Source organism: Bubalus kerabau, chromosome 17, assembly GCF_029407905.1.
Source record: "Bubalus kerabau isolate K-KA32 ecotype Philippines breed swamp buffalo chromosome 17, PCC_UOA_SB_1v2, whole genome shotgun sequence".
Taxonomy (NCBI): Eukaryota; Metazoa; Chordata; class Mammalia; order Artiodactyla; family Bovidae; genus Bubalus; species Bubalus kerabau.
The window spans coordinates 59383406-59404613 of record NC_073640.1 but is presented as its reverse complement, the minus strand read 5'-3'; the positions used below and the strand labels follow the sequence as shown (position 1 = coordinate 59404613).

Here is a 21208-nt window from a genome sequence, read left to right as displayed (position 1 = left end):
AAATTACGTAGCCAAAAGCGCTATCTCCGCCTCTAGGGGCAGAACTACTTCCGGTCTCTTCCCCGGGCGGAAGCGTCGGAGCGGAGAGGGAAAACAGCGCTCCTTTCCGGTGTAGGGGTACTGTTGAAGTAGCCACCGAGGGAAGAGGGGTCGTCTGTGAGGTGAGTTCTAGGCGGTAGAAGAATAGTGTTAGTGCGATTGCCTTCCTGTGGGCAAGAGTCTTGTGGTCTCAGGACTGGGACAATATTTTGAAATGCCGACTTCCTGGCAGTTATTAATAGAGCGCTCTAGGTGCCTCAAGTTTGAAGCCGAATTGGAGGTGCTTTAAATCCCTTTAGGTAGCCAAACCTTCATCCGGCAGTTCTCCCGAGAGTATTAATTCCAGTGCAGACGAATGGGCTGCGGATCCCAGGGCACGGAAGAGACTGGGACTCCTGGAGGTCTAAGGAGTGATATTGAATGAGAAGCACCCCCCACACACACCCTTTCGTGGCCTCAGTTTCTCAGATCGTGATGGGGAGAGCGGGGAAGGGTTGTGCAGTCGCCGCCGCTGCCTCCTTGCACCTTTTTGACAGGCCCTTCCCTCTTGGAGTTGCTGTAGGTTAACGTTTTCCTCTGTGGAACTTTGGGGTTAGGCAGTCCTAGGTTCTCACCTTGATGGTGCTGCCGATTCGTTGTGAACTGAGGTCTTGATGGATCCTTAAAGCAGTTTTACTTTAATATTTTACTATGAAAATGTCCCACCTGTCAGGTTAATGTCTCTTCCTCCGTTCTTGTCTCGTGGCAACAAAAATTTGGAGCAATGGACGAAAAGGTGTAGAACAACAGACAAGTTACAGCTCCATTCAGCTCAAGCAGATAATCTTTTATTAATCCAACACTCCGTAGGAGTCCTCCTCATCCTTCCTGTCAAGCCTCCCTCTTTACACTTCCAGTCTCCTTTTGGCTTTGCCCCGTTCAAAGTAGGGCTTCTACCCACCACCAGTCAATGAAAGGGAATAGAAATGAGCATACGCTCAATGATTTAATTATAAATTGTATAGCAGCAGGCTGTGTTGGTTATGTCTTAATAGGCTCCTAACTGCCTAACCGCAGGTAAGGTTACTTGGAGAGGCCCCTGTGGTCATTTTGTATCCACTGTGTGAATAGGATACCTGTGCAGGAGTTGAAAAGTCTCTGTGGTTATATTTGTAGCATATTTGTGAGCTCTCCTGGGTGTGTCTCTGAGTTTAGAGAAGGCTTGCATCCCTTTCAGCCAGGCTTCCCCTCCTCGCTCATGTCTAACTTCCTACCTAACACAACTTACATAAAAGTGGGATCATAATATAAAAATTCCTATGGCCAGAGTTTCTGTTTATTAATACTTTTGCCATATTGGCTGGGTATTTTTTTAAATTAAATATATAAGGCAAAGCCTGTCTATTGTGACATTTCACCCCTTAATACTTTAGGATACATGTGTAAAAAGCAGAGACATTTCACAACACTAAACTAACTATACTTCAACTTTTTAAAAATTTTTCAACAATTTTTTTTTAAATTTTAAAAAGCATCAGAACAGATCAGATCAGTCGCTCAGTCGTGTCCGACTCTTTGTGACCCCATGAATCGCAGCACGCCAGGCCTCCCTGTCCATCACCAACTCCCGGAGTTCACTCAGACTCACGTCCATCGAGTCAGTGATGCCATCCAGCCATCTCATCCTCTGTCGTCCTCTTCTCCTCCTGCCCCCAATCCCTCCCAGCATCAGAGTCTTTTCCAATGAGTCAACTCTTTGCATGAGGTGGCCAAAGTACTGGAGTTTCAGCTTTAGCATCATTCCTTCCAAAGAAATCCCAGGACTGATCTCCTTTAGAATGGACTGGTTGGAGCTCCTTGCAGTCCAAGGGACTCTCAAGAGTCTTCTCCAACACCACAGTTCAAAAGCATCAGTTCTTCGGCGCTCAGCCTTCTTCACAGTCCAACTCTCACATCCATACATGACCCCTGGAAAAACCATAGCCTTGACTAGACGAACCTTTGTTGGCAAAGTAATGTCTCTGCTTTTGAATATGCTATCTAGGTTGGCCATAACTTTCCTTCCAAGGAGTAAGCGTCTTTTAATTTCATGGCTGCAGTCACTATCTGCGGTGATTTTGGAGCCCAGAAAAATAAAGTCAGCCACTGCTTCCACTGTTTCCCCATCTATTTCCCATAAAGTGATGGGACCGGATGCCATGATCTTCGTTTTCAGGCACACAAAAAAGCGGGAACATTTTCTTCCATGACCACAATACTATTATCATAATTGTATTATCATATTATCATAATATCATACTATTATCATAATACTTACAAAAGCAACCCTAATAAAAATCTCATTTGTTTGAATCAGAATCAATTCAAATAATTGTTTTGTCTTTTAAATTCCTCTTAATTTCTAACAGTCTCCCCCTCCACACCATCCTGGGTTTTTTTCTTTTTAAATATTTATTTGTTTATTTGGCTGTGGTGGGGTTTAGTTGTGGCATATGGGATCTTTGATCTTCGTGATGGCATGTGGGATCAAACCTGGGTCCTCGGCATTATGAACACAAAGTCTTCTAGTCACTGGACCACCAAGGAAGTCCAGTCATTTCTATTATTATAGTGCTTTTGTGATGTATTGACTGGATGGATGGTTCATTTCATTGATTACACACCTACCCAGGCCCTATGGTTGGAAGTCGTTAACTGATACTATCATGCCATCTCTGTGCCCAGCCCCCACCCCCAGGTGCCAGGCAGTGCTGGGACCCAGCCTGGAGTCCAGCCCAGGCCCCACCTCTAGGGGGCCCCTAGTCTGGAGGGGGAAATTCTGAGATGGCTGTAATGGAGGTAAATCAGGGCATTGTCAGAGCATCAGGAATGCCTCCCTCAGGCTTCCTGATAGGTCCTGGGAGGAGGAAGCGGATGGGATTTCCAGGGCAGTGTAGGGGGCGGACCAGGCCCACAGGAATTTCCAGGAGCAGAGCCAGGCCCTGCCTATAGGGCCCATTCCACACTGAGTCAGCACAGAGCCTGGGGCCACCTGCAGCCAGGCGGCACCAGCGATGGCCTTGGGCACAGACGTAGATGCCTGGGGCAACCCCCGGCTGCACTGGGCACCTTCTCCCTGCCTCTGTTTCCTTGTTTGTAGCAGCCATTTGTGCTGTGGGATTCGGTGGAGAGTGAAAGTGAAAGGCGCTTGGTCGACTCTTTCCAACCCCATGGACTGTATTCTCCAGGCCAGAATACTGGAGTGGGTAGCCATTCCCTTCTCCAAGGGATCTTCCCAACCCAGAGATCGAACCCAGGTCTCCCACGTTGCAGGTGGATTCTTCAACATCTGAGCCACCAGGGAAGCCCAAGAATACTGGAGTGGGTAGCCTATCCCTTCTCCAGGGGATCTTCCCAACCCAGGAATCGAACCAAGGTCTCCTGCATCGCAGGCAGATTCTTAACTGAGCTATCAGGGAAGCCCTGGGATTCAGTGGAGTTAACATGTATAAAATGCTTATAACAGGGCTGGGTTTACCGAACCTCTTAGATGAATACCAGTCACTATTAATAGTAAAATCTCAGATGTTCCCCTTTGCTTTTAGGGAGCCTCCCTCCTTCCTGCTTCCGATACTTCCTATATCTGTCTGTGAGTTCCTTGAATGTAATTGGCCCTTTGGGTTCCCTTAACACAGGCTGGCAACCTACTCCAGTACTCTTGCCTGGAAAATCCCATGGATGGAGGAGCCTGGTAGGCTGCAGTCCATGGGGTCCCTAGGAATCAGACACGACTGAGCGGCTTCACTTTCACTTTTCACTTTCATGCATTGGAGAAAGAAATGGCAACCCACTCCAGTATTCTTGCCTGGAGAATCCCAGGGTCGGAGGAGCCTGGTGGGCTGCCGTCTATGGGGTGGCACAGAGTCAGACACGAATGAAGCGACTTAGCAGCAGCAGCAGCAGCAGCACAGGCCTGCACCCCCCTGGGACAGCCAGCAGCATCCATGTGACCCCATGCTCTTCGCGGGAGGGGACTCGTAGCATCCTTTAGTTCTTCTTTAGTTTTCTCATCCTTTAGTTCTCAGAGGGATCTCTGACCTCAGGAGATTGAGGATTCAAACAAATCGACTGCAGAAAAAGACCTGGGGAGATAATAAGGGAGATTTGAATACCAGCTGGATAGTAGATGATGTTAAGGAATTATTAATGCATCCATGGTATTGTGATCATGGTTTTTAAACACAGTAGCCACGAGTCCCCAGAGGCTGTGGCGCACTTTGATACTTGTCTCAGGGCCCTGAGGGACTGTATTTTTTTTTTTAATCACTTCATTTTAATTAATTTACATTCAAGCACCAATATTGGATTCAGTCCCTGGAAAACTTTTAAGTATGTCTGGGGCAACCAGGACGAGTGAATGTACATTTGCTCCTGTAAATTTTATGAAATCTAAATGTTGGACAAGTTCCTCCAGTGAAAATTGTTCTCTGAGTCGAGACATATTAAAAGGGTGGACTAGACTGTGGATTTTGAAGATTTCTTAGGAGAATGGGAGTGGATTAGCCTTTATTCTTGGATTGTGACCTCCCCGGGAGGACTGCCAGCTGTCACGTGACTAAGTGGGGTGCAGCTCTGGAGCCCAAGTGCCTGGGTTCAAGTCCAGCTCTGTTGCCAGGGGGGCTCCATGGGCCTGGTTTCTCCTCTGTAAGAGGGGAAGGTTGATAAATAATAGCTGCTCTTACTTGGATGTGTCCTCTCTGAAGTGCTAGTGTTCTGTTTTCTGAGCCTGTCCTAACTGAGGAGACCATAAACCTGCCCACCCCAGTCAGCGGTTGTCAGACTTCTTGGTCTCAGGATCTTAAAAATCAGCAAGGACTCCAAAAAGCTTTTGTTTGTGGAAGTTCGATCCATCATAGTTGGCCACATCTGGGGACTTCCCTGGTGGTCCGCTGGTTAGGACTCCACACTTTCACTGCTGAAGGCCTGGGTTCGATCCCTGGTCCAGAAACTAAGATCCTGCAAGCCACAAGTGTGGCCAAAGGAAAAAAGATTTGCCTTATAAGATGAAAACAGACATGAAAGGGTCTTTATTGAAATATTCAGATAACAAAAAACTCATCTTAAAGTATACAACTCTGGTTTTTCATATAATCACTATTTTTGTAACCATCTCCACTTTCGGATTTCAGGACATTTTCATCACTGCAGAAAGAAACCCCATCCCCCTTAGCAGCCTCTCCCCACTCGTGTCCTCCCTTCTCCCAGCGGGTGGCAGCCACCAGTCTCCTTTCTGTTTCTATGGATCTGCCCATTCTGGACCTTTCATATAAACGGAATCAACAGTAGGGCCTTTTGTACCTGGCTTCTTTCACTCTGTACCAGACATTTTTTAAAGCCAGGGTTGTACAAACACAAGTCGCACAGCCTCTGGAAAACTCCACCGGACGCTTATTAGGGAATGAGAGGAACAGAGGCAAACGCATATTGGTGTCATGGAAATTGTTCTGTGGGCCCCCTGAAAGTATCTTAGGGACCCCTGGGGTCTCGGCAGACCTTACTTTGAGAACCACTGGCTTAGGCAAGTGGCTTCACTTCTGTGCCTCTATTTGCCTCTCTGCAAAGTGGAGATGCCGATGGAGCAGACCTCAGAGGGTGGCTGAAGTTGGACACTTGATGAGATGAGGCCGCAGGGAGTTGGCCTAGGGGTCAGGGGTCAAGCAGTGTCCCTTGTGATTATTCCCGTGACAGCCCAGAGAAGTAATGATCCCTCTCTAGCAGTTCTCTCTTCTCAGAGAGAAAATGTCCCAGTCCACAAAGCCAAAGAGCTTGGCCACAAGACAAGCAGCCCAGTGCCAAATACCACGGAGGGTCAAGGCAGTTGACAACTAAGAATAGAGTGGGGAATTTGTCCCTGCGGAGGTGAACTCGACCTTCATGAGTGGTGATGGGTGGGGGGACGGGGGCGGGGGCCAGGGGGCCAGGGTGGAGGAGGGGGGTGGCAGGTGAGCCGGGGAGGCAGCAGGTGCCAGACACCTGCTCCAAAGCTGGGGGGTAAGGGGAAGCCTGAGGAGGGGCCGTGGGTCAAGTTGGGGTGTTTCACCAAGGTGAACCTCTGCACGCAGCACAGTGGCCACGGCTGGAGTGACAGGAATGTTCCACATCGCAATTGGGGCGGTAGTTAGGAGGGTGTATGCATCTGTCAAAACACATCAACTGCATCCTTACGGGTCTGTGCATCTATTCTCTGTAAATGTACCTACTGGGAGGAAGATGCCAGTAGGGGGCGTGCAAGGTCCATAAGTTCCAGGAGAGGTTTATGTTTTGAAAGAGAAAGGCAAGTTTCTGAAAGCATCACAAACCAGGGAAATAAAGATGAAGTTGCTTTTTCATATTTTGGGAGCCCCTGGTGGTGCCCCCACCCCTGCCTTCTGACTCGTCCTTGCAGCCAGAGAACTGGAGAGAATAATTTCCTGAACATTCCATAGCCAGACTGTGTATGACCTCATTTAGTCCACCCAGCCATCCAGTTAACATCAGGTACAGCCCCTGGTTCTCCGAACCTCTTACCAAAGGGAATTACCCATCCAGAGTCACAGCCAGGAGAGGGCCAAGGCCAGGCAGAAGGTCTTATTCCACTGATCCCATCAACCCTTAGCTTGTTCGATTGATTTACTCTTGTTAAAAGGGGATTACTCTTGTAATCCCCCTAGTCTTCCACTAGCTGGTAAAGACCCTGCCTACCAATGTGGCAGATGTAGGAGATGTGGGCTCAGTCCCTGGGTTGGGAAGATCCCCTGGAGGAGGGCATGGCAGCCCACCCCTATATTCTGGCTTGGAGAATCCCATTGACAGAGGAGCCTGGTGGGCTGCAGTCCATGGGGTCTCAGAGAGTGGGACAGGACTGAAGCGACTGAGCATGCATGCATCCATCCCCTATCCAGTCCCCTCCCTTACATGGGCAGCCATTGTTACATGCTTGATCCTTTTGTTTGCAGGTGTTCAAAATGTAATGTTTGGTGCACATGTAGATTGTTTTCTTTCCTTTTCACCCAGCGCCATGGTTTTAAGATCCACCCATGATGCTCTGTACACACCCAGTCAGTTGCATCTCACTGCTGGGTGGTCTCCTTGGTGGGCACTCACTGTCCGTTCCACCAGGGTGGGATATTCAGTTGCCTTCAGCTCCCCTCCAGGATAAACGACACCACTGTGAACATCCTCGTACGTGCTCCCCCAGCATCCCCTGCGGGGGCTCCTCTTGCCAGCCCTCACCCTGGCCTTAGCACGTGCTCATGGTGCCACCCGCCACCCTGGAGAGAAGAGCACAGTGATGTCTTGTCGTGGTTCTCCTGTGAGGAGAGCTTGAGGCATCCACCTATCAGTCTTTGGGCCGCTCCTGGAACTCTCCTGTTCTCACCCTTGGTGCGTTTTCCTATCAGGGTAGCTGGGTTTTTCTGGTTGATTTACCAGTCAGTTCTCCCTCTAACACTTGTTTTGAAAACTTGGAATTTATTCCAATGCGAATGACACATGAGGGAACAACTTGGGCAACAGGCACACTGCACCTCAGCGAATCCAGACGCGCTCCGTTGAAATGCGCGTGTAGCATCCACACGCACTCGAGAACCCAGAGCATCTGCCTGGCGCTTCGGTCTCCCACGCGAGTTCTTGGCCCACCCATCGCCTCAGTTGCCAGAACTTTCTGTCAGGTTGCACGTAACCCTCCTTCCACCACCTCAGGATAACTTGCAATTTGTGCCCCTTCCAACACCACTTCCAGAGGCAAACTTCAGGTCTTTTTCAGGATGGAGTGCCTTTTTTTTTTTTTTTTTTTTTTTTTGAGGGTAGAGGCCTTTCTTAACCATTTAATGAATACAAAACTGTCTTCCCCTGCCCCACTCCCAGCTTCCCCATCAGGTCAGCTCGGGGACCATAAAGGTCCAGTCCTCTCTGTGTGGGCTCCCTCCGGTCACCACCGCCTTGCAGCTACCCCTTCCTCCCCCGCAGGATGACGCGGCACGGCAAGAACTGCACAGCAGGGGCCGTCTACACCTACCATGAGAAAAAGAAGGACACAGGTACTGGGTTTGCAAGGGGGGCAAATGGACCCCAAAATGCCCAGGTCGCTCACTTTGCCCCTCTGGTTGAGCTTGCTATGCGTGTCTTTCTCCTGACCGTGTTAACATAGCCCATGTGACTGATGGTCATAACCAGAGACTTAACAGCCCACACAAGCCAACAACCTTTTCCCTGCCTTGTACATTAAGTGCCTTCCTGCTTGAATTCGACTAAACCTCCTAAACACCCACAGAGGAAGGAATCAGTGTTGTCAGCCCATATTCCAGACGGGGAAACTGAGGCCCAGAGAGGTGCGGGCGCTTGAGCTGGGTCCCAGAGCCAGAAGGCCCGAGGGGAGTCAGCCATGAGCTTCTTCCCCCAGCTGGCCCTCGGGCTGCCTCAGAGCCTGTCTGTCACTTACCCTCTGGGGATGAACACCTCCTGTGGGTGTGCCCTGCCCCCGACACACAGACCCCGGGCACAAGCTCCTGACTGCACAAGCGCCCCCACCTCCGCTGTGTCCTCGCTGTGCCTTTCTCTCAGGATTTGCACAGGGGCACATCCCCTGTCTCTCCATCCATCTGTGTGTTCCTGTCCCCAGCGGCCTCAGGCTATGGCACCCAGAACATTCGACTGAGCCGGGATGCCGTCAAGGACTTCGACTGCTGCTGCCTCTCACTGCAGCCCTGCCACGACCCTGTCGTCACGTAAGCTGGGCACGTGGGTGGGCTGGTCGGGGGGCAAAGGGCAAGGGAGGGGCTGTACAGCCAGGGCGCCCTAGACAAGCCACCTACCCTCCCGGAGCCTCGGTGTCCCCTCTGATACCTGGGCACGATCCTAGTGTACTTCACGCGGTGTGGGAGAGAATACGCTCATAATAGAGGGTAGGGCTCCTGGGACACTGCCAGCCTGTGATAACAGTTCACGGAGTGCTTCCCGTTATCTTCCTCTTGACTGCAGAAGCTTCCCTGGTGACTCACATGGTAAAGCGTCTACCTGCAGTGTAGGAGACCCAGGTTCGATCCCTGGGTTGGAAAGATCCTCTGGAGAAGGAAATGGCAACCCACTCTAGTACCTTTGCCTGGAAAATCCCATGGACAGAGGAGCCTGGTAGGCTACAGTCCATGGGGTCGAAAAGAGTCAGAGACGACTGAGCGACTTCACTTCCCTCACTTGACTGCAGAGATCCAGCTGATGCCACATAAGCCATACCCCCCAGGCAAACCCTTACCAGGCGGGACATTCCAAGGGCTTAGAAGTACCCTCCCAGGAGCCAGGCACAGGCCAGGCCTTTGGTTGGAATATGCAGGGTGTGGACGACCTTGGCTTCCTGAGCTAACCCTTTATGGCACGAGATTTCCCCCTACGCGTTGGAGCACATTACAAAGCCAGGAGAGTTAAAAGGGCGCAGTCACCTCAGAGAGCTAAGCAGAGCCCTGAGTGAGCTGCTGCCTGTAAGATGCTTAGGGGGTCTCCAGGACGGGGAGCTGATGTTTGGCGGGTGGCTGTTAACTGCTGGCCATGCCTTCTCATCCTATCCTCTCTTTGCAGCCCAGATGGCTACCTGTATGAGCGGGAAGCAATCCTCGAGTACATTTTGCACCAGAAGAAGGAAATTGCCCGGCAGATGAAGGTGAGCCTGTTTTGTGGGTGAAGAAACTGGGACCAGGAGATGTCACAGCACTTTCTAGAGGCCACAGAGCTCATCAGTGACAGAGGCAGGGTTGAGCTCTGGTAGTCTGTCTCCAGCCAAGCTGTTGACCACTCTGCTGCCAAGGGACAGAAAAGCCACCGAGTCCCAAACCAGCTAAAAGGGAAATGGTTCGGGTGTCCTACAGTTGATGGGAGGAACCAGCCAAGGCAGCAGAGAAAGACGGCATATGACTGCGGCCACCAGCCGGCACCAAACAGAGCCTCTGCCCGGAGTGTGCCCTGGGTGGGTCCCGGTTTACCCTCCTTTAAATTCAGAGAGCCACCCTGCCCCCACCTAGGGTGCCCCAAACCCACAACCCACAGGAGGGTGCCCGGCTCATTGCTCCCTGGCCGCCTGCAGGCCTATGAGAAGCAGCGGGGCGCCCGGCGAGAGGAGCAGAAGGAGCTGCAGCGGGCAGCGGCGCAGGACCATGTGCGGGGCTTCTTGGAGAAGGAGGCAGCCATCGTGAGCCGGCCCCTCAACCCCTTCATGCCCAAGGCCGCCTCGGCAGGGAACGGCCCAGGTGAGAGATGAGTCTGCAGGTGGGTGGGGGGTCCCACAGGTGCCTCCGTGGGTGCGGCATCCTAGCCCTTCCCCCCCTCCCCACAGACGATGCCCAACCCGGGTCCAGTGGAGGCCCTGCAGGCAAGGACAAGGACAAAGCGCTGCCCAGCTTCTGGATCCCGTCGCTGACCCCCGAGGCGAAGGCCACGAAGCTGGAGAAGCCGGTGAGCCCCCTACCCCAGCGCGCGCCCGTGCGTCCTCTTTGCCAGAGAGGGCCAGGTTCACCCCCCCACCCCCCGCCCAAACGGGGGTCCTGAAGGTCCCCTCACCATCCTCCCACCACCCGGCTCCAGCGCCGCCTGCTGACCCTGCCTCCCTCCCCCACCCGCACCCCTACCCCCAGTCGCGCATCGTGACCTGCCCCATGTCCGGGAAGCCGCTGCGCATGTCCGACCTGACGCCGGTGCGCTTCACGCCGCTGGACAGCTCCGTGGACCGTGTGGGGCTCATCACGCGCAGCGAGCGCTACGTGTGCGCTGTGACCCGCGACAGCCTGAGCAACGCCACGCCGTGCGCCGTGCTGCGGCCCTCGTGAGTCGCCAAGGGGACAGCCCGGGGACCTGCTGGACGCGGCGGGCGCAGGTGTGGCTCACTGTCTGGGGCAGGGCCCCTGATCCACACCCCCCACCCTCACCTTCACCGCAGTGGGGCTGTGGTCACCCTGGAGTGCGTGGAGAAGCTGATTCGCAAGGACATGGTGGACCCGGTGGCCGGGGAGAAGCTCACGGACCGTGACATCATCGTGCTGCAGCGGGTGAGTGGCGCCCCCTGGCCTTCCGGTAACCCCGCCCTCCTCCTAGAGACCCCGCCCTTTTATCTTAGCCCCGCCCTCATCAAGCCAGGGGCCAGGGCCCAGCCTCACCTCCGCAGCTAGGGAACCCTCATGGCACCCTCTCCTCCTACAGGGTGGCACCGGCTTCGCGGGCTCCGGAGTGAAGCTGCAGGCGGAGAAGTCCCGGCCGGTGATGCAGGCCTGAGCGCGGGAAACCAAATGAAAGGGGCTTGGACGCAACTGGCCATGTGGCGCCTTCATTCACCGCACCGGAGCCCAGGAGCCCAGGAATGGCGTGCGCTCCGGAATGACTGTGCTTTGAAAGCCTGGGCTAGGAATGTTTGGTGTGGTCTCACGTTAAGAGTGAAGTCTGAATGGAATGCAAACGCACAGCTGTAAATGGGTTGAGTGGCCCCAAGTCAGAATGTGAGCGGCGACCACCGGAGGGCGCCACGTTAACGGGCTAGATGGAAATCCCCGCGCATTCCTTTTGAGTTAAACCAAATTTGAAGCCTGGGAGCTTCAGCGGCACATGTCTCCCATTGCAAAGTGTAATAAGACACCCAAAGGAAATGAAGTGCTGTTGTCTGTGAGAGAGAGAAAGTTAGGCACCCAGTCTAGAGAAGGCTGTGAGGAACACCCCCTCCCCGCCGCTGAAGGCTGGAGGGTGGAGAGGAAGAGGAAACCGCAGTGCAAAAGCCGGGAGGCAGCAATGTGCTCCGCGGGTGTGAAGAGTGGGAGGAGGTCAGAGCAACCCGGTCTGGTGGACCTGCCTGGAGCTCGGACTCGGCTGGGAGGGCAGGGGGGCCCTTTCAAGCTATGTTTTTAATAACCGTTGAGTCAGAAAAACAGACCCTGTGCAGTGTGGAGAACCAGAGCTAAAAGCTGCAAAATATGGCAAAGAGTGTAAAAATAAAGACTGGAAGTCCTGCCTCTCAGAGCGATCCCCGGGTCCTGTCCTGCCAGGTCTTCATTGGCCAGGTCTTTCTCACAGGAGTTTTTTCCACCAAAGAGATTTCCGTGCACATACTTCTCCGTTCATTGAACAGTCTCTGCCCTTTCATTTTGGAAAACGGTCTTCTCATCTAAAGCCCAGACGAGATTCGTAAGTGTCCTTGAATGCTAGGCAAGCTCATGTAGGACCAGGGGGTGTATCTGGGGTGCTGCAGGGAAAAGTTATCAGTAGGAGGGTGGGTCATCCTTGCTTGCACCCTGGGGAGCCCCCCAAACCCAGCATTTCCTCCCTCAGACATTTCTAGAACCTTCACGCCCTGCTCTTGGGATCCCAGTCTCCAGAAACTAGCCGAAGTGCCCTCTGGGCCTGTCGGTCTACAGTGTGTGCAAGTCCTGGCCACAATCTTGAGGGAAGAATGCTTGTACCCATTTTGCAGAATAGCTCACTGAGGCTGAGAAAGCTTGCCCAAAGTCACACTGCTCAAGGCCATAGCTGAACCCAGGTTCCCCCAGAGGTCAACCACCTCTGGATCCCCTCGTTCAGTCCTGCCCTTCCCCCCATCATTTTATGCTTCCTCCTCCCTCAGACTTTACACACTGCCACCCACACACCTCTCCACTGTGGCAAGCTCTCACCCCATCCCTTTATACCCAGAGTGATGAGATCAGCCCTCCCTAAACACCCCCAATCTCTGTCCTCCCTAAGAGCCTTTAACCACCCGGAGTCTTCTCTTGGGACCACATCCACCCAAGGACTCCAATCCTGTTTATGTGTGGTACAGGCCATTTGCCACCCCAAATAAAGACTTAAAGGTGCAACTTGGAAATCTCAGATTTCCACAAGGAGCCTAAATCTCACTCCTTAATTCACAGGCCCTTTGAGATACCCTTTCCTGGGAGGGGTAGGGTGCAAGTCAAGGTCTTAGCTCTAAGAGATAGGTTTTCTTTAAGATTTCAAAAGTAACAAGGAGAGGAAGCAAGAGTCAGACCACAGCAGAAGCTAAAGGGAGGGACGGGAAGTGGAGACAAATTTTGTCTTTTCTCAGCAGAGGTTCTCTAGATGGTGCTCTACAGTTTAGAGCAAGAAATGGGCATGGGGGGCGGGGTGCGGCACTTATCTTGACCTTCAGCATCAGCTAGCCCACAGCATTTTAGGACAATTATAATTACTGGTTGAGATTTTTTAATGGGGAGACTTTTCTAGAAAGGGAGAACTATATAGACAGGGAGCAAATTGTTGGTGTCTAGGGGAGCAGGAGGCATTGACTGCAAGGCTGGCATAATAAGAATTTGGGGCAGCATGATGGATCTATTCAGTATCTTAATTGTGGTGGTCAGATGACTGATTTATCAAAACTCATAGACCTATACAGCAAAACAAGTGGACTTTATCTGAATCAAAATTTTAAAATGCAAAAGGGGATATCGTGCGAGTAGATTTCCATATCCCTTTAAAAATGAGCATAGCAATTCCACTCTTACACATAGACCCAAGAAAATAGAAAACATAATGTTCATGCAGAAACTTTGACATGAATGATTCTGCTGCTGCTGCTGCTAAGTCGCTTCAGTCGTGTCCAACTCTGTCGACCCCATTGACGGCAACCCACCAGGCTCCCCCGTCCCTGGGATTCTCCAGGCAAGAACACTGGAGTGGGTTGCCATTTCCTTCTCCAATGCATGAAAGTGAAAAGTGAAAGGGAAGTCGCTCAGTCGTGTCCGACTCTGTGCGACTCCATGGACTGCAGCCTACCAGGCTCCTCCATCCATGGGATTTTCCAGGCAACAGTACTGGAGTGGGGTGCCACTGCCTTCTCTGATGAATGATTCTAGCAGCACGAATCCTCTAATAGCCCCAAAGTAGAAACAACCCAGGGGAGGGGAGAGAAAAGAAAAAAGAAACAACCCAAATGTCCATTAGCTGATGAGTGGGTAAACAAAATGGGCTGAATCCATGCAATGAAATATTACTCAGACATAAGGAATGATGTTCTGATCCATACTACAAAGTGGATAAGCCTTGAAAGCATTATACAAAGTAAAAAGTCAGACGAAAGGTCACACTCTGTTACATAAAATGTCCAGAATAGGCAAATCCATAGAGACAGAAAATAAATTAGTGGTTACCAGGGGCTGAAGGGAGGAGGGAAGTTGGACATTTCTATGAAGACCTACAAGACTTTCTAGAACTAACACCCCCCAAAGATGCCCTTTTCATTATAGGGGACTGGAATGAAAAAGTAGGAAGTCAAGAGATACCTCGACTAACAGGCAAATTTGGCCTTGGAGTGCAGAATGAAGCAGGGCAAAGGCTAATAGAGTTTTGCCAAGAGAACACACTGGTCATAGCAAACACCCTCTTCCAACAACACAAGAGAATGCTCTACACATGGACATCACCAGATGGTCAATACCAATATCAGATTGATTATATTCTCAAAGATAGAGAAGCTTTATACAGTCAGCAAAAACAAGACCAGGAGCTGACTGTGGCTCAGATCATGAACTCCTTATTGCCAATTTCAGACTTAAATTGAAGAAAGGAGGGAAAACCACTGGACCATTCAGGTATGACCTAAATCAAATCCCTTACAATTATACAGTGGAAGTGACAAATAGAGATTAGATCTGATAGAGTGCCTGAAGAACTATGGACTGAGGTTTGTGACATTGTACAGGAGGCAGGAATCAAGACCATCCCCAAGAAAAAGAAATGCAAAAAGGCAAAATGGTTATCTGAGGAGGCCTTACAAATAGCTGTGAAGAGAAGCTAAAGGCAAAGGAAAAAAGGAAAGATATACCCATTTGAATGCAGGGTTCCAAAGAATAGCAAGGAGAGATAAGAAAGCCTTCCTCAGTGACCAATACAAAGAAACAGAGGAAAACAACAGAATGGGAAAGACTAGATATCTCTTCAAGAAAATTAGAGATACCAAGGGAACATTTCATGCAAAGATCGGCTCGATAAAGGACAGAAATGGCATGGACCTAACAGAAGCAGAAGACATTAAGAAGAGTTGGCAAGAATACACAGAAGAACTATACAGAAAAGATCTTCACGACCCACATAATCATGATGGTATAGTCACTCACCTAATGCCGGACATCCTGGAATGTGAAGTTAAGTGGGCTCTAGGAAGCATCACTAAGAACAAAGCTGTGGAGGTGATGGAATTCCAGTGGAGCTATTTCAAATCTTGAAAGATGATACTGTGAAAGTGCTGCACTCAATATGCCAGCAAATTTGGAAAACTCAACAGCGGTCACAGGACTAGAAAAGGTCAGTTTTCATTCCCATCCCAAAGAAAGGCAATGCCAAAGAATGCTCAAACGACCACACAATTGCACTCACCTCTCACGCTGTAAAGTAATGCTCAAAATTCTCCAAGCCAGGCTTCAACAGCATGTGAACTGTGAACTTGCAGATGTTCAAGCTGGATTTGGAAAAGGCAGAGGAACCAGAGATCAAATTGCCAACATCCACTGGATCTTCGAAAAAGCAAGCGAGTTCCAGAAAAGCATCTACTTTTGCTTTATTGACTATGCCAAAGCCTTTGACTGTGTGGGTCACAATAAACTGTGGAAAATTCTTCAAAAGATAGGAATACCAGACCACTTGACCTGCCTCTTGAGAAATATGTATGCAGGTCAGGAAGCAACAGTTAGAACTGGACATGGAACAATAGACTGGTTCCAAATAGGGAAGGGAGTACGTCAAGGTTGTATATCGTCATCCTGCTCATTTAACTTATATGCAGAGTACATCATGAGAAATGCTGGGCCGGAGGAAGCACAAGCTGGAATCAAGATTGCTGGGAGAAATATCAATAACCTCAGATATGCAGATGATACCACCCTTATGGCAGAAAGTGAAGAACTAAAGAGCCTCTTGATGAAAGTGAAAGAGGAGAGTGAAAAAGCTGGCTTAAAACTCAACATTCAAAAAACTAATATCATGGCATCTGCTTCCATCACTTCATGGCAAATAGATGGAGAAACAGTGGAAAGCGGAGAAGGCAATGGCACCCCACTCCAGTTCTCTTGCCTGGAAAATCCCATGTATGGAGGAGCCTGGTGGGCTACAGTACATGGGGTCGCACAGAGTCGGACACGACTGAGCAAATTCACTTTCAATTTTCACTTTCATGCACTGGAGAAGGAAATGGCAACCCACTCCAGTGTTCTTGCCTGGAGAATCTCAGGGATGGGGGAGCCTGGTGGGCTGCCGTCTATGGGGTCGCACAGTGTCGGACACGACTGAAGCAACTTAGCAGCAGCAGCAGCAGCAATGGAAAGAGTGACAGATTTTATTGGGGGGCTTTAAAATCACTGCAGATGATGACTGCAGCCATGAAATTAAAAGATGTTTGTCCTTGGAAGAAAAGTTATGACCAACCAAAATAGCATATTAAAAAGCAGAGACATTACTTTGCCAACAAAGGTCCATCTAGTCAAACCTATGGTTTTTCCAGTAGTCATGTATGGAGGTGAGAGTTGGACCATAAAGAAAGCTGAGGGCCAAAGAATTGATGCTTTTGAACTGTGGTGTTGGAGAATACTCTTGAGAGTCGCTTGGACAGCAAGGAGATCCAACCAGTCCAACCTAAAGGAAATCAGGCCTGACTATTCATTGGCAGGACTGATGCTGAAGCTGAAACTCCAATACCTTGGCCACCTCATGTGAAGTTCAGTTCAGTTCAGTTGCTGAGTCGTGTCTGACTCTTTGCGACCCCATGAATCGCAGCATGCCAGGCCTCCCTGTCCATCACTAACTCCCGGAGTTCACTCAAACTCATGTGCATCGAGTTGGTGATGCTATCTAGCCATCTCATCCTCTGTCGTCCCCTTCTCCTCCTGCCCCCAATCCCTGCCAGCATCGGAGTCTTTTCCAGTGAGTCAACTCTTCGCATGAGGTGGCCAAAGTATTGGAGTTTCAACTTCAACATCAGTCCTTCCAATGAGCACCCAGGACTGGTCTCCTTTAGGATGGACTGGTTGGATCTCCTTGCAGTCCAAGGGACTCTCAAGAGTCTTCTCCAACACCACAGTTCAAAAGCATCAATTCTTTGGCGTTCAACTTTCTTCACAGTCCAACTTTCACATCCATACATGACCACTGGAAAAACCATAGCCTTGACTAGACAGACCTTTGTTGGCAAAGTAATATCTCTGCTTTTCAATATGCTATCTAGGTTGGTCATAACGTTCCTTCCAAGGAGTAAGCGTCTTTTAATTTCATGGCTACAATCACCATGTGCAGTGATTTTTGAGCCCCCAAAAATAAAGTATGACACTGTTTCCACTATTTCCCCATCTATTTGCCATGAAGTGATGGGACCAGATGCTATGGTCTTAGTTTTCTGAATGTTGAGCTTTAAGCCAACTTTTTCACTCTCCTCTTTCACTTTCATCAAGAGGCTTTTGAGTTCCTCTTCACTTTCTGCCATAAGGGTGGTGTCATCTGCATATCTGAGGTTATTGATTTTTCTCCCAGCAATCTTCATTCCAGCTTGTGCTTCTTCCAGCCCAGTGTTTCTCATGATGTACTCTGCATATAAGTTAAATAAGCAAGGTGACAATATACAGCCTTGACGTATCCTTTTCCTATTTGGAACCAGTCTGTTGTTCCATGTCCAGTTCTAATTGTTGCTTCCTGACCTGAGTATAGGTTTCTCAAGAGGCAGGTCAGGTGGTCTGGTATTCCCATCTCTTTCAGAATTTTCCACAGTTTATTGTGATCCACACAGTCAAAGGCTTTGGCATAGTCAGTAAAGCAGAAATAGATGTTTTTCTGGAACTCTCTTGCTTTTTTCATGCTCCAGCGGATGTTGGCAATTCGATCTCTGGTTCCTCTGCCTCTTCTAAAACCAGCTTGAACATCTGGAAGTTCACGGTTCACATACTGCTGAAGCCTGGCTTGGAGAATTTTGAGCATTACTTTACTAGCGTGTGAGATGAATGCAATTGTGTGGTAATTTGAGCATGCTTTGGCATTGCCTTTCTTTGAGATTGGAATGAAAACTGACCTTTTCCAGTCCTGTGGCCACTGCTGAGTTTTCCAAATTTGCTGGCATATTGAGTGCAGCACTTTCACAGCATCATCTTTCAGGATTTGAAATAGCTCCACTGGAATTCCATCACCTCCACTAGCTTTGTTCATAGTGATGCTTTCTAAGCCCACTTGACTTCACATTCCAGGATGTCTGGCTCTAGATGAGTGATCACACCATCGTGATTATCTGGGTCATGAAGCTCTTTTTTGTACAGTTCTTCTGTGTATTCTCGCTACCTCTTCTTAATCTCTTCTGCTTCTGTTAGGTCCATACCATTTCTGTCCTTTATCGAGCCCATTTTTGCATGAAATGTTCCCTTGGTATCTCTAATTTTCTTGAAGAGATCTCTAGTCTTTCCCATTCTGTTGTTTTCCTCTATTTCTTTATATTCATCGCTGAGGAGGGGTTTCTCCTTGCTATTCTTTGGAACTCTGCATTCATATGCTTATATCTTTCCTTTTCTCTTTTGCTTTTCACTTCTCTTCTTTTCACAGCTATTTGTAAGGACTCCTCAGACTGCCATTTTGCTTTTTTGCATTTCTTTTCCATGGGGATGGTCTTGATCCCTGTCTCCTGTACAATGTCAGGAACCTCTGTCCATAGTTCATCAGGCACTCTATCAGATCTAGTCCCTTAAATCTATTTCTCACTTCCACTGTATAATCATAAGGGATTTGATTTAGGTCATACCTGAATAGTCTAGTGGTTTTCCCCACTTTCTTCAATTTAAGTCTGAATTTGGTAATAAGGAGTTCATGATCTGAGCCACAGTCAGCTCCTGGTCTTGTTTTTGCTGACTGTATAGAGCTTCTCCATCTTTGGCTGCAAAGAATATAATCAATCTGATTTCGGTGTTGACCATCTGGTGATGTCCATGTGTAGAGCGTTCTCTTGTGTTGTTGGAAGAGGGTGTTTGCTATGACCAGTGCGTTCTCTTGGCAAAACTCTATTAGCCTTTGCCCTGCTTCATTCTGCACTCCAAGGCCAAATTTGCCTGTTACTCCAGGTGTTTCTCGACTTCCTACTTTTTCATTCCAGTCCCCTATAATGAAAAGGACATCTTTTTTGGGTGTTAGTTCTAAAAGGTCTTGTAGGTCTTCATAGAACTGTTCAACTTCAGGTTCTTCAGCATAGGCTTGGATTACTGTGATATTGAATGGTTTGCGAAGAACTGACTCATTTGAAAAGACCTTGATGCTGGGAAAGATTGAGGGCAGGACGAGAAGGGGGTGACAGAGGATGAGATGGTTGGATGGCATCACTGACTCAATGGACATGAGTTTGAGTAAATTCCTGGAGTTGGTGATAGACTGGGAGGCCTGGAGTGCTGAAGTCCATGGGGTCACAAAGAGTTAGACACGACTCAGTGACTGAAGGGAGGAGGGAATTGGGTAGTGACTAATTAAAGCCACCTGCCTTGGAAGTGTGGCATCTCAACAGCTGGACCACCAGGGAAGTCCCTGGGCAGCTTTTAATCATAATTTGTTCCCTACAAATTTGTTGCTATGTCTATTGTTTTGATTAAAAAAAAAAGTTTTCAAACAGTGTTGTTCAATTGCTCAGCTGTGTCTGACTCTGTGACCCCATGAACTGCAGCACGCCAGGCTTCCCTGCCTTTCACTATCTCCTGCAGCAGGCTCAAACTCATATCCATTGAGTTGGTGATGCCATCCAACCATCTCATCCTCTGTCATCCCCTTCTCCTGCCCTCAATCTTTCCCAGCATCAGGGTCTTTTCCAATGAGTCGGTTCTTCTCTTTGCATCAAGTAGCCATGCAGCTCTCAAAAAGCTACAAATCTGCCCTACTCCTTCCTATACGGGAGAAGTACCAATAACCTGAGATATGCAGACAACACCACCACCCTTTTGGTCAAAAGTGAAGAGGAACTAAAGAGCCTCTTGGTGAAAGTGAAAGAAGAGAGTGAAAAAGCTGACTTAAAACTCAACATTCAAAAAACTAAGATCATGGCATCTGACCCATTACTTCATGGCAAACAGATGGGGAAACGATGGAAACGGTGACAGATTTTATTTCCTTGGGCTTCAAAATCACTGCAGATGGTAACTACAGCCATGAAATTAAAAGACACTTGCTCCTTGGAAGAAAAGCTATGACCAACCTAGACAGAATATTAAAAAGCAGAGACATTACTTTGCCAACAAAGGTCCATCTAGTCAAACCTATGGCTTTTCCAGTAGTCATGTATGGATGTGAGAGTTGGACCATAAAGAAAGCTGAGGGCCGAAGAATTGATGCTTTTGAACTGTGATGTTGGAGAAGACTCTTGAGAGTGCCTTAGAGTGCAAGGAGATGCAACCAGTCCATCCTAAAGGAAATCAGTCCTGACTATTCATTGGAAGGACTGATGCTGAAGCTTCAACACTTGGCCCCTGATGCAAAGAGTTAACTCATTAGAAAAGACCCAGATGCTGGGAAAGATTGAAGCCGGAGGAGAAGGGGACGACAGAGGATGAGATGGTTGGATGGCATCACTGACTCCATGGACATGAGGTTGAGCAAGCTCCGGGGGTTGGTGATGGACACGGAAGCCTGGCTGCTGTAGTCCCTGGGGTGGCAAAGGGTCGCACACAGCTGAGCAACTGAAGTGAACTGAACTTCCTAAACAGAGTCTCCACCTTCTGCCACTAGGGGGCAGTGTGTTATAATTAAAAGCTTTGAGCCACAGGGATTAAAAAATTTCAACCCTCCAACAGGTAACAATTATAAACTCTGGGTAAGACAAAACAATTACTGTCTAGGCCTAACCCAAAGTTAAATTAGTCTCATGACATATTTTACTAATGCTCCTCTTTAACATAGGATTCATTTTCTCAGTTTTTCCTGTTAATTGTAATCTCCAGGACGAATATACTTTCCAATTAATTTGTAATCCTTTAGATATGTTTGGTTACACTGGAGACAAGAGCAAGGACACTGTCCCTTTGAAGGAAGTTGTTATTCAGTTGCTAAGTCATGTCCAACTCTTTGCCACCCCATGGACTGCAGCATACCAGGCTTCCCTGTGCTTCACTATCTCCCAGAGTTTGCTCAAACTCACATCCATTGAATCAGTGATGCTATCTGACCATTTTATCCTTTGCCACCCTCTTCTCCT

The 21208-nt window shown here is 49.1% G+C and overlaps 1 protein-coding gene across 2 annotated transcripts; it reads left to right on the top strand.

The window, feature by feature from the left end:
* The first annotated feature begins 13 nt into the window (after positions 1-13).
* Positions 14-12022, top strand: NOSIP (nitric oxide synthase interacting protein). 2 transcript variants are annotated; one of them, XM_055552092.1, is made up of 9 exons: positions 14-161; positions 7903-8075; positions 8657-8762; positions 9607-9688; positions 10109-10271; positions 10358-10476; positions 10656-10843; positions 10958-11066; positions 11218-12022. In XM_055552092.1, exons 2-9 carry the CDS (start codon positions 8006-8008, stop codon positions 11287-11289), a joined length of 909 nt encoding a protein of 302 aa, XP_055408067.1. In that variant the 5' UTR covers positions 14-161; positions 7903-8005; the 3' UTR covers positions 11290-12022. The 2 variants fall into 2 exon arrangements, with proteins under 2 accessions (XP_055408067.1, XP_055408066.1); XM_055552091.1 differs by having other exon boundaries at positions 15-161; positions 8005-8075.
* The last annotated feature ends 9186 nt before the right edge of the window (positions 12023-21208 follow it).

Bases quoted from the DNA above. Each gene is read 5' to 3' on its own strand.
- NOSIP (XM_055552092.1), top strand. From the start codon at position 8,006: ATGACGCGGCACGGCAAGAACTGCACAGCAGGGGCCGTCTACACCTAC. The intron at 9,689-10,108 runs GTGAGCCTGTTT...GGCCGCCTGCAG, and splicing joins AAATTGCCCGGCAGATGAAG to GCCTATGAGAAGCAGCGGGG. The intron at 10,844-10,957 runs GTGAGTCGCCAA...CCTTCACCGCAG, and splicing joins TGCGCCGTGCTGCGGCCCTC to TGGGGCTGTGGTCACCCTGG.